The 11205-nt window shown below is 39.0% G+C and overlaps 1 protein-coding gene across 1 annotated transcript; it reads left to right on the forward strand.

Moving 5' to 3' along the window:
* The first annotated feature begins 338 nt into the window (after positions 1 to 338).
* LOC103606926 (methionine-R-sulfoxide reductase B3-like) lies at positions 339 to 10727 on the forward strand. The gene is made up of 3 exons (XM_008591485.1): positions 339 to 372; positions 634 to 779; positions 7551 to 10727. The coding sequence occupies exons 1-3, from the start codon at positions 339 to 341 to the stop codon at positions 7713 to 7715; spliced, it is 345 nt and encodes a 114-aa protein (XP_008589707.1). The 3' UTR covers positions 7716 to 10727.
* The last annotated feature ends 478 nt before the right edge of the window (positions 10728 to 11205 follow it).

The raw sequence follows: 11205 nt of genomic DNA on the forward strand, positions 1-11205 counted from the left end.
ATTAGAATAAATTGAAAGCCGGAATGAGATACTCTTTGAGAGAAGGTGCTATCTAGAGATGCCTGAGGAATGCTACTGTATAAATTTCTCCTATGAAGTGAACAAACCTCTTGCCCATAAAATAGATAGAAGCTATGATTTCCAGATACCTCCATCCCAGGAAATTAGATTAAGATGGAGACAACAGGAGATTCATATTTTTATTTTAATCATTTAAACTAAGTTCTGAAAAAGCATGCTTTCTAAAGAGGCATGGAAATGTTGAAAAGTTAACAACCAGACTAATTGATTGTGTTTTGGAAAACATTGTAATGGAAGATTTAAAGTGCTTCAGGGCCATGCCCAGTGACTCTGAAGATAAGAGAAAAAGTGGTGAGAGAGAGAGCTTTCTAAGTTCGGGGATGCCCTAGAAAACTACTGGATGGTCTAAGAATGTCTCATGAAACACAAAACCCTAATGCAACTATAATGTGGATGTGAGGAAAGGGTTATTCTTTTAAAAAATTGTACTTTTGCAAAATATATTATCCTTCAGCTTTTGACCATTTTGTTTTTCAGGTTGAAAAGTTATGCATATAGTAAGGATTTACATTATTTGCTTAGTATTTCTTTAAAATTGCATTCTAACTCAAGGCTATGTATCTCTCCTCTGTTCTGCTTCCTGTGCCTGCTCTGCCCCAGGTTGGCCTTCATTCCATGATGTGATCAGTTCTGAGGCAATCACATTTACAGATGACTTTTCCTATGGGATGCACAGGGTGGAAACAAGCTGCTCTCAGGTCAGTTAACCCCACCTGAAAACCCAATATGCTGCTCACTTTGCATTGCAAAGCCTTTCAAGATTCCTGATTATGCTAAAACTAAGTCCAAGTGACTGGTCACAAGAGGAACAGACAAGCACAATGAAGTCTAGATAAAAGTCTGAATTTCAGTTAACCCCACCTGAAAACCCAATATGCTGCTCACTTTGCATTGCAAAGCCTTTCAAGACTCCTGATTATGCTAAAACTAAGTCCAAGTGACTGGTCACAAGAGGAACAGACAAGCACAGTGAAGTCTAGATAAAAGTCTGAATCTCTAGATAAAAGTCTGAATTGTATCTCAGTCTTCAGGTGTTTAGTAAGTTTAATGATGTGTAAGTCCTTGGCTTCAGCACTATTAAATAAAATCATTTATAGAAAAAAAATCTTTAATTGACACCATATAGTGGGGAGTGGGCTATTGTTGGGGCATATGAAGATTTCATTATGTTATCTTACACAACCTGGTTTTTTGATAATCCCCCTCTCCTTCCAATTCTGTGCACCCACTATTCAGTCATAATGCCTCTAACTCTAATGGCAGTGATGTAAACACAGTCAATGAAAACTCCAGGCTTTTCTTGGGTGGGTATGAGAAGGGAGGTTAAAGAGAGGCTGTAGGTAGTGGTGGGCTATATGAGGACAGAGTGAGAATGTGAGTTGAGGTCGTTCCTCCTCTGCTTCTCCTAGTATATCTCATTTCCAAGGATGTTCTAATTAGTTCTGCCCATTCTGCTCTAACCAAATTAATGCTGGCTCTGAGGAAGAAAATGAGCATGTGTTGAGGAGGAGGAAAAAATAGTTATCTGTCTACCTCAATCAAGAGACTTGAACTTGTGGGTATCTTGTGCTTAAACCCAGAGACATAGCTAGAACCTCCTTGGACACAGAATAAGAGCAACTACGTATTCTGTAGTAGGTAGTCCTGTTCTTCTAATCTGCTTTAATTAAGTTAAATGTAGAGTCTGAGTACTATGGCATCGAAATTCATTGATACTACAGAGTATTTTCTTGAGGGGGTGTCTTGCGCATATAAGGTAAAGGGGCACAATCAAGCAGCTGTAATAGCAAAGTGATTGTCATGTGGGCCACCCTCAGCATTCTTCTGCCTGCCCTTTTTCCATTTTTCTTTAACCCTCTTCATCACGCACAAGATTTTTAGGGAGTAGGTGGCATATTTACTACCAAGTTTTTTCTTTTTTAAGCTGCCTTAAAGGCTGCTATATGACTACTACTCTCCTTTTCACTTATCATCCATTTTCAAACATTGAGTCCTATGAAAACTAAATTTAAAAGGCACAGAAAAAGTGAGGCATAAAGTGAGACATTAGATACCAGCTTTTCTTAAAGCCCGACTCTCTGATTTCTTTGTGACTAATTCTTATAATTAACAGTTGGAATAAACGTCCTCCTTTCTTTATGCCAGCCAGAGAGATAACATCAGAACTCAAGTAGAGATCATTATGAAAGTGCCCTACAGTGACCAAAGAGAAATGAAACCCATAAATGATGCCAAAATTAGGCAATATTCATAAAAGATGTCAAGCTAAACCAAGCATAGCTCTTGGCCCTTTGGACAAGGTGACTAACTATTACCACTCTTTGGGTCTTTTGCTAACAGTTGTGTGAAGAACTAACACCGACTTGTTCCATTTTGGCTTCTTTACCCACCACCTTCACTTCTCATATTTAGAAACCCTTTGACCCTTTCTTAAACAAATATCTTAAATTTAAAGAGAAGAGGGAGAGAAATTTGTTCCACTAAGACATGGATTAAAATACATGCTTTGCAAAGTAAGTTCTGTGTGGGAGATAATCAGGGTCCAGAGTGATACATATGCTGGACTTCTCTACCATGTAGCCAGAGTGGGGGATGTCTGCCACCTAAGTATGACACTAGCACACTAAATTAAAGTGTGCTGGGTATCTTTCGTTTCAGTTTCTTTGTCATTTCATTTGTGTATTTTACATATATGCTTATTTTCCTTTTGTTTTATGATTTTCTTTAGTTTTTTCTTTTCCTTTTTATCAGGCATCCTTTTTACCTTGACTTCAACAAAAATAACTGATTTAGTGGATGCCATACTAGAGCAGTCACTTGTGCTTTACTTCCTCATATCTCATTCTTATCACTATTTTCATTATCAGTTTATCTTCTTTACCTTATGTTTTTTCAGTTTATGTAGTCTCTTCTCACAATTTCTCCCTTATTGTTTGTTTGTTTGTTTTTAGGATTGTTTGTTTTTAATGGTGAGATGCTGTGGGAAACTTTTCTAGTTTGCTTTTCCTCTTTCTAAAATTTTTGTATTTTGAATTCACATGGCTTGTCTTTTCTCTGGACTGAATTATATCAATGTGGTTTGTGTTACGAAGAATCTATTAGATACATTTATTATCTCGTAGACATTTTCAGTTGGATATATTATGTGGAGTACTTCTTTCCTTGTGGTAAAGATGGAATATCTAAATATGAAGACCCTTTTACTGCCCAGTTCTGCAAATAAACTGAGCTTCCGTGAACAAAACCAATAGACTCAACCCGCTTGCCTGGCAATATGGCAATATTTCACTAGTCTATTGGTCCCTAATTCTTGCTTTAGTAATTAGGATTCTTTTTTTTTTTTTTTTTTCCTTTTTAATTGTGGTGGGCATCAGACCATGAATGCAATGAATTGGGCCTCATATTTGTGTAGAAATTGTAATCTACTCCCTCTACATGGTACGCTGTAGTTTTTCCATGTGTCCAGTGACTTCTCAGGTAATAATGTTTTTAGTAAAGTTTTATTGAGAGAGTTAAGATCAGTTCAGTCTTCTTGCCACTTTCCTGAGAAGTGTTGCAGTCAGTTTCTTCTAAAAGAATTGTTGTATGAGAAACCTAGCATGCTGCCTGGTCTTTGAGTTGTAACACAGAAAATAAGCAAGGGTGGTACCCTCATTATGGTTGCTGCTTGTGGATGAAATAGGTTACCCTGCTGCATTCTGGTTTTTGTGGCAATCTTATTTGCTTTCTTTCACTATTCTACCTACTGAATTGAGTAATTACATTCCAGGTATCTCTTCCAAAGAAGATTTAACTTGAATTTGCCTGCTCTGGTGGGCACATGTATCTTCCCTCTGGCTGCAGCCATTCCGTAACAATTTTCAGTTATAAAGAATTTTTCCTTAATTTTATTTAATTTATATTTCAGCTAGTGATAAAATATATTGCTTCTATTCCAGTTTAGCTGACTACTGTGAATAATTGTTTGACGGCTTTTCCTTAATCCTCCAACCCCAGCCCGTTAAGCAACACTTTGTCAGGAGTTTAAATTCAGGAATTATGGTTTTAAGGAATTATGTTAAATTTGATGTTCAATTACTTTTTTTTAAGGGGGGGTCCTTTCTCTTGGTTCTCTGCAGGTTCTTTAGTTGCCAACTTTTCTGAATGGGAGGCTTAGGTGATAAAGGATTCCTGTGGGAATTTAAAATTTTTCTTTTAAACAATTACCTCATACTTCTTCAAAAGGAGGACTAGAATATTCAGGTATAGTTTGCATTTACTTATAAAATACATTATCATTAAAAACAACTTTCAAAATGCACACCAAAGATTCTATTCTGAAATAAATCATTAACAGCAGATTTCAGAGATTTCTTCTTTGGGAAATCAGTTTGTTTCAGTTATAACCAGGTGTGCTGAGAGATCCCAACACAGTGCCAGTTGGCTTGGGCCAGGCAGGCGGAGCTCGCAGGCAGCTAAAGAAACAATGCATCACTGACAACTTCCACTCATCATCCCAGCTTTAAGCCAGGCCTAGAAGCTGGAAAGAATGGGCTCCACGTGTGTTCCTGTCAGGGAGGAGCCTTCAGGGCCTATGCACTTTTAAGAGAAACTGGGTAAAAGTCATTTATGGGAGATGAGGCATACCTGGGAGGAAGCACTAAGCACTGTGGGGTTAGTCTTCCCTCAAAAATGGCCTTGCCATTTTGCAGGCAGTGAGGTGGCGTGCTTTTGGTGGCCCTGATATAAATGAATACCTTTCTGTTTTGAAATGTTGCATCTTCCAGAACACCTTGTGGCAAGCATAATGAATTCCATCACTATCATTTTTAGGGGACTCACACCTTTTCAGAGGCTTTCCCTACACTATCCCAAACCCATATATTTGTTTCCAAATGATTTTTGTTGCCTTTTCCTAACTACAGTTCTCTTCCTCTTCTCCCATTTTATTTTGCCTGGATTAGAGACACATCTAGAATCTGTGTTTTCCTTTCTGTTTAACCAGAAGACTAGTTCCAGATTAGCAAATGAAGCTACAGATTGAAAACCAACTCAGTTCAACAGATTAAATTCCTGTAATCTGGATTTTTTAAAAAATTATTTGGGAAATGAAGACCGTATAACTTAATCCCAAATGCTTCAAGTATAGCCTTATTATGCTTTATTTTTGGAGTAATGTTGGTAGAACAGTTTTCTAAATATGCCCAAGTGATTAATAAGGGTAATATTTACTCATTCACACACACACACACACACACACACCCTAAGGCTTTTATGTGCAAACTTCACTTCTCAGATGCCAAGTGATTAAACTGCCGGAGCAGCGTGTGAGATCAATAATTGTGCACACACCCTGGTCACCGAGAGCACAAGTTTGTGTTAGCCTGCATCCTGTTTTGGCAGGCAGAAATGGGTATTTTCCTGTGTCTGTTGGGTAAGCATGTGTATTTTTACTGGTGCATCTTAGCTGCTGATGCGTGAAAATTTGGCCTTGGTTGTTTATAGAAAGGAAAAGCAATCTGAGCTGTCAGCCTTGATATTACCTAAAACTGCATAGAATGTGGTAAAATAATGCAAGATTTGTTTTTTTAGGCCTGTTTCATATTTTCCAGGCAATAGATCAAATCAGTTCGGGGTTCATTTTTAGTTCTTTAATAAGCTCTCACAGTATGTTGGCAGTAAAATAAGAATGCACTTTTAACATGGAAGTGCCATATAGTCAAAGTTGCTATTTGTGCTATTTATTAATAACTAGGGAATCCTTGAGAATTGAATTTAACACTTTCAACTGGAAAACTGAGATTCTAGTTCTACCCATTGTAATGAGCACCCTCCCTCATTTCTCTCTTCATCTCTATTTGATATCTTAGCCCCAGCTCCTTGTCAATTCATACTCTCTTTCCCTGAAATTTGTTTCATATATAGAACAGTGTGAAGAATTAATTAATAATTCATCTGTATGCTTTTTCTATCATGTTCTTATCTAAATCTTGACTTTTCCCTCTCCTTGAAATGCTCTCCCCTAGATATTTACTTCCTTCAGGTCCTTATTCCAAAGTCACCCCAGGGAAGCCTCCCCTGACCACCCTACTTAAAATGTCGACTCCCAACCCTGACATTTCATATCACCTCCTCCCAGTTTTTTTCCTCTTTAGCACTGATTTCTATCTACTATGCTTTATGGTTCACTTATTTTCCTGGGTATTGTCTGTCTCTTCCACTAGAACGTAAGCTCTATGAGGCCAGGGATGTGGCCTGTATCTCCAGATCTAGGACAGTGCCTGTCATATAGCAGGCACTCCATAAATATCTGTCAAATGAATGAATAGAAGTCATTTACCCGAGGCTTTGGTTTCCTTGTTACATGATGAATGAAGTGTTTTCATAGCCTGTTTGAATGTGGTACACTGTCTCCATCTCCTTCACCCCTGTCCCTGCTGAGAAAGGGTGGGTGATATGTAAGTGTGACATATGCTGGGCATCTCCTGGAGCCACACCTACCATTGAAGCAGGGAGTGCAGGGCTTTATTCAGTCAGGCAGCCTTTTTGGAGAAACTTTCTCTGGGCTTGATTTCTCTTAAGCACCATCATAACCAACCATTCCTCCTTCTGCCTCTTTCTGAACTTTAGGACTCTTCTCCTCCAGCTTTTTGGATAGTCAGTAGCATTGATTTTAGCTAAACAACTTATCCCTTCTCCACATATGATAGCTCATGTGGGTAAAGAAGCCAGCATGACACTCCACCTACTAGAAGCCAGGAGAAAAGGATTGTGTGGGTTAGAGACATTTCCATTTGCTACACTCGCAGCCCTGGTGACCGTGACATAAATTGAGCCTTGCCATTGCTCCGCTGGGTTCCAAGAACATCCAATGCTTGTCTGATGTTAAGTTTTACTGCCCATGAAAGCAAACATCACCTCCGTCATGGCCAGTTAAACAGTATCTTTTACAGTGGACTTCTGCATATCTGAAACCCACCCATCCAAAACCAAAAGTAATACTGAGGGGAGAGATTTTATTCTGCCGTGTTTCTTACAAGGGGAGATCAAGGGTCAGCTCAATTCATAAAATTATTGCAGTCATTTTTCAGCTGGCTGAGAGACTCCATATCTGAAACCCACCCATCCAAAACCAAAAGTAATACTGAGGGGAGAGATTTTATTCTGCTGTGTTTCTTACAAGGGGAGATCAAGGGTCAGCTCAATTCATAAAATTATTGCAGTCATTTTTCAGCTGGCTGAGAGACTTCACAGATCAAAAAATAAAGTGGCTCCTAAATGATTTCTGATATGCATAATTCTAGTGTTTTTTATCCTCTGCATGTGGCGTAAGGCCTGCCAGAAACCATCTTTGCAGCTATTGACAGGCGGATTAGAAATCATCCATGATAGTTTCCCTCCTTTCTCATCCATTTAAACTGCTGAATGTGAGTTCCTCTCAAGGTCTGGTTTGTCCACACTTTCCCTTACATTTTGTTCTTCTCTTTCAGTGTGGTGCTCACCTTGGGCACATTTTTGATGACGGACCTCGTCCAACTGGCAAAAGATACTGCATAAATTCTGCTTCCTTGTCTTTCACACCTGCAGATAGCAGCGGCACCGAAGAAGGTAGCGGGGCCGGCAGCCCAGCCCAGGCAGACAGAGCGGAGCTGTAGAGTAATGGAGAGTGAAGGAAACAAAGTGTACTTAATGCACAGCTTATTAAAAAAATTAAAATTGTCTATCTTAATAGATATATTTTTTCAAAAACTATAAGAGCAGTTTTGTGCTATTGATGTTTTTCTTCTTTTGCTTAAACAGAGGCTCTGGCCATCAATGTATTTTGCCGTTGACTAGCTCCAGAACTGTTTATAGCTTTAGCAAATGGAGATAGCTTTGTGAAACTCCTTCACAAGCCCTTATGTACCCTTTGGCATTATTTTCTTTGAGCACATAACTTCTTTTGTGCTTTCTACCCACTTGCTTGGTCTTCAAACATGAAAATAGAGATATCTATGCAATGTAGACACCAGGGCTTGGAATTGCAGGGCGTCGAGACCTGGTAGACATATGGCCTTAAGGCACCTGTACCTGCAGTAAAGGTGGAGTGATGTCTTATGAGACTTCTCAGCTTGATGGAAAGTTTGAGCTAAGGTTGTTTTTTCTCACTAAAAGGGTGTGAAGGTCTAAAGTCTTTCCTTATGTTAAATTGTTGCCAGATCTGAGGGAGCGCACCACGTGTTGTGGCAGAGAAGTAAACATTACCTCATGATTAGGCCTTTATTTTACTTTATTTTATTTTCCATTGAAAACAGTGGAAAGTAAGACAACTGTAAAATGTAGAGCCCCATTTTGTCCAAAGTTCACAAAAAAGATATAAGTCCTTCTCTCCACACCTAACACCATCTGCAGCTGGATGGGAATTTTGGTAAAGTTCGTTGTGTAAAATAAAATATTGTGGACAACACACTTCATCAAGGCAGTGGAAATGAGAGAGCAAAGAAGACCAAGGATGAAGTCTCCGGTACTATAAACTCCAGTGCTGGGCAGAAAAGCTGACGGGATACTACAAGTAACAGAATCCGAAGCAGGGGACCTTGTGCACAAAGCATCACATGACCTCTGGAAAGATGTTGGGGATAAAAATACAAATAGCCGGGAGCTCAAGTTCCACACCTGACACTAATCTGCTTTGTGACAAGGGACAAGCCATTTAGCCTCTCTGTGCCTATTTCTTCATGTATAAACTGGGACTCATAATTTTTGTAAAATGTATTGACACTCAGGGCAAAATTACTATATTGCTATATAATTAAGATCAGTGTTGTAAAACTAAACTGATCTGTTTCTTATTGCCTCAAAGGCTGAAGCCCAGGTATTTGAAATGGAAAGAAGCAGAGAAGAGTTCAGCTTAGCTGATTGGTATGGAAACAGTTGGGCCAAGAGCCAGAAATTTTCCTTTGTAGCAACGTGGCTGGTTTTACTTTGAGAAGCTGTGCTCAGTTGCTTTATAACATTTAGTCTGGTGGAGTGGATGTCATTTTGCACAATAATGTTTCACAAGTATGAGCAATAGTGATATAAGATGATATTGCTGTAGCCAGGTGTGAAGGTACTGTGTGTGACTCATATATATTGTGTTTGTAACTTTGAATGCTAATCCTGAAATGTGGTTTTAAAAAATATTAGTTTGTTAAGTCTTTGAAAACTTATTAATACTAATGTCTTTTCTTGTAAGCACCAAGACAAAAATAAGAGGGCACTTGACAACTTTAAAGAAACAATGAAAAATTAGAACGGAACTTTGACAAATCAAAATGTCAGTGTACCATGTCTACATTCTTATGTGTCTCTACAGGCACCTCCAGTGAGGCCTTGACATCCTGGCAACTTTTCATTGTCATGTATGCTGCAACTTTGCAATTTGAGATAGTCACACTCTTATCTGGATGCTCAGATAAGAAGTTCTCTGAGCATCCAGATTTATCCTAGGCCCTGGGGTCACTCTGGAATTTACAGGCTTCAACCCCCTCTAGAAATAAGGTGTAAAACTGAAAACTAGAAAGGCCATCAGCATCCAGACCATCCCAGAAGTCTTTTCCAGCCTCACAGAGGGAACCCCAACATTTCCCAGTGATCCAAGGATCCCACTTGGGGGTGGCTAAAGAAATGGGCCTCTCAGGGCATTGTCACAACCGACAGTCCATCCTTCAGAGGCACATGCAGCACTTCACTACTGCTCCAGCTATGTGTGTTGGCCTCCCCCAGGGTCCATTGGATATGAGCCGCAGCGTTGGGGTAGATGAGGAAGATAAGTGAAGCGCTTCTTTACCCAGACACGCTGGATTGTCCTTGTTCCTTCATTTTTATTGTAAGATTTAACATTTCCCTCTGAAAACCCTCCTTTTCTAATCCTTAGTCTTTGTTTTAAGGAAAGCTACTTTTTCTTCTACCACATTTCCCAGCACCAACTTTAAGAAAAGTGCAACATCCATGAAAAAAAAAAAAAGGGGGTATATGCATGTGGTTTAATTCCAAATTGCTTTTGGGTTTAAGTGGTATCAAATTTCAGTATATTTCTGTCTTATGTTAAAGAAATATATTACTAAAACGTCAGTGAGCAATAATGTCAGCTGTCGAGCACTAGATTTATTTTTGCAGGATATGGAGTGCAATGAACTGAGTCAATATGGTGAGGTGTATGTGATCTGTGGAGTTACGCCATTTAACATAGGAAATGCACGGGACTTTCCCTCTCTGCACTCCAGCTCTTATTGTAGAATCAGAAGACGCAGGATTCTGCTGGCGTGCACACAGTGTGCCCATAAAGTCATGTGGAATGGACCTGAAGAAAGCAGCAGTGTCTGTTGTATTAGGGAACATTTCTATGTGTCTAAACTTTTCACTTCTGAGATGCATTTAAATTCTTAGTGAAAACGATGTAGCAATTTGAAAACCTCTCCACATTAATTGTGTTCAAAATGTCTTGCTTTAAATACAACAAATGATGAAGGGGATTATTGTTTGTTTTGAAGGTCAAGTATTATTTTTACCTTAGATAGCTTTGTAATAATTTTTCTCCAGACAGTTCAAAACTTTTGAAAAATGACATGAAACTTTCATTAAAAACTCTGTTCCTATGTTTATTGTATACAGAAATTATGCAATAAAATTTCTTTATAAAAATGTTTTCTTCTCTGATTCCTAAAGACTCCTCTTATTTTTAGCACAGATATATGGATTGTCCACTGGAGTTTGCAGTGCACTGCTCTGTTTACATCTTTACTCAGCTGGCATGTCTGTAGTTTGTACAGAGGGCCTTTTACTGATGGAGCCTTTGGAAGTTGGGGCTCGGACTGTAGGGTCAAGTCCAACTCTCTATACCTGAGGCCCAGGGAAAGGCCTTCAGGGATCCGAAACGTTGGAGGAAAGGGAAACATTTGTAGAATTATTCAGCCTTCGCTTCACCTCAACAAAATCTTCAGCAGCTTGTGCATTTTTTTACTTAGAATATGGACTTTGGGGAGTTCCATCATAGTAACTCTGTGAATAGAAATGTAGGAACAATTCCATGCTGATGCCTACGCTTCTGTTAAAAAATTTGACAGGAAACTTACACTATTGTCAGGTGTTGGTCTCTAGGAAAATGCGAGTTAGGAATTCCCC

Source organism: Galeopterus variegatus, unplaced genomic scaffold (assembly GCF_000696425.1).
Source record: "Galeopterus variegatus unplaced genomic scaffold, G_variegatus-3.0.2 Scaffold6963, whole genome shotgun sequence".
In the NCBI taxonomy this organism is placed as follows: Eukaryota; Metazoa; Chordata; class Mammalia; order Dermoptera; family Cynocephalidae; genus Galeopterus; species Galeopterus variegatus.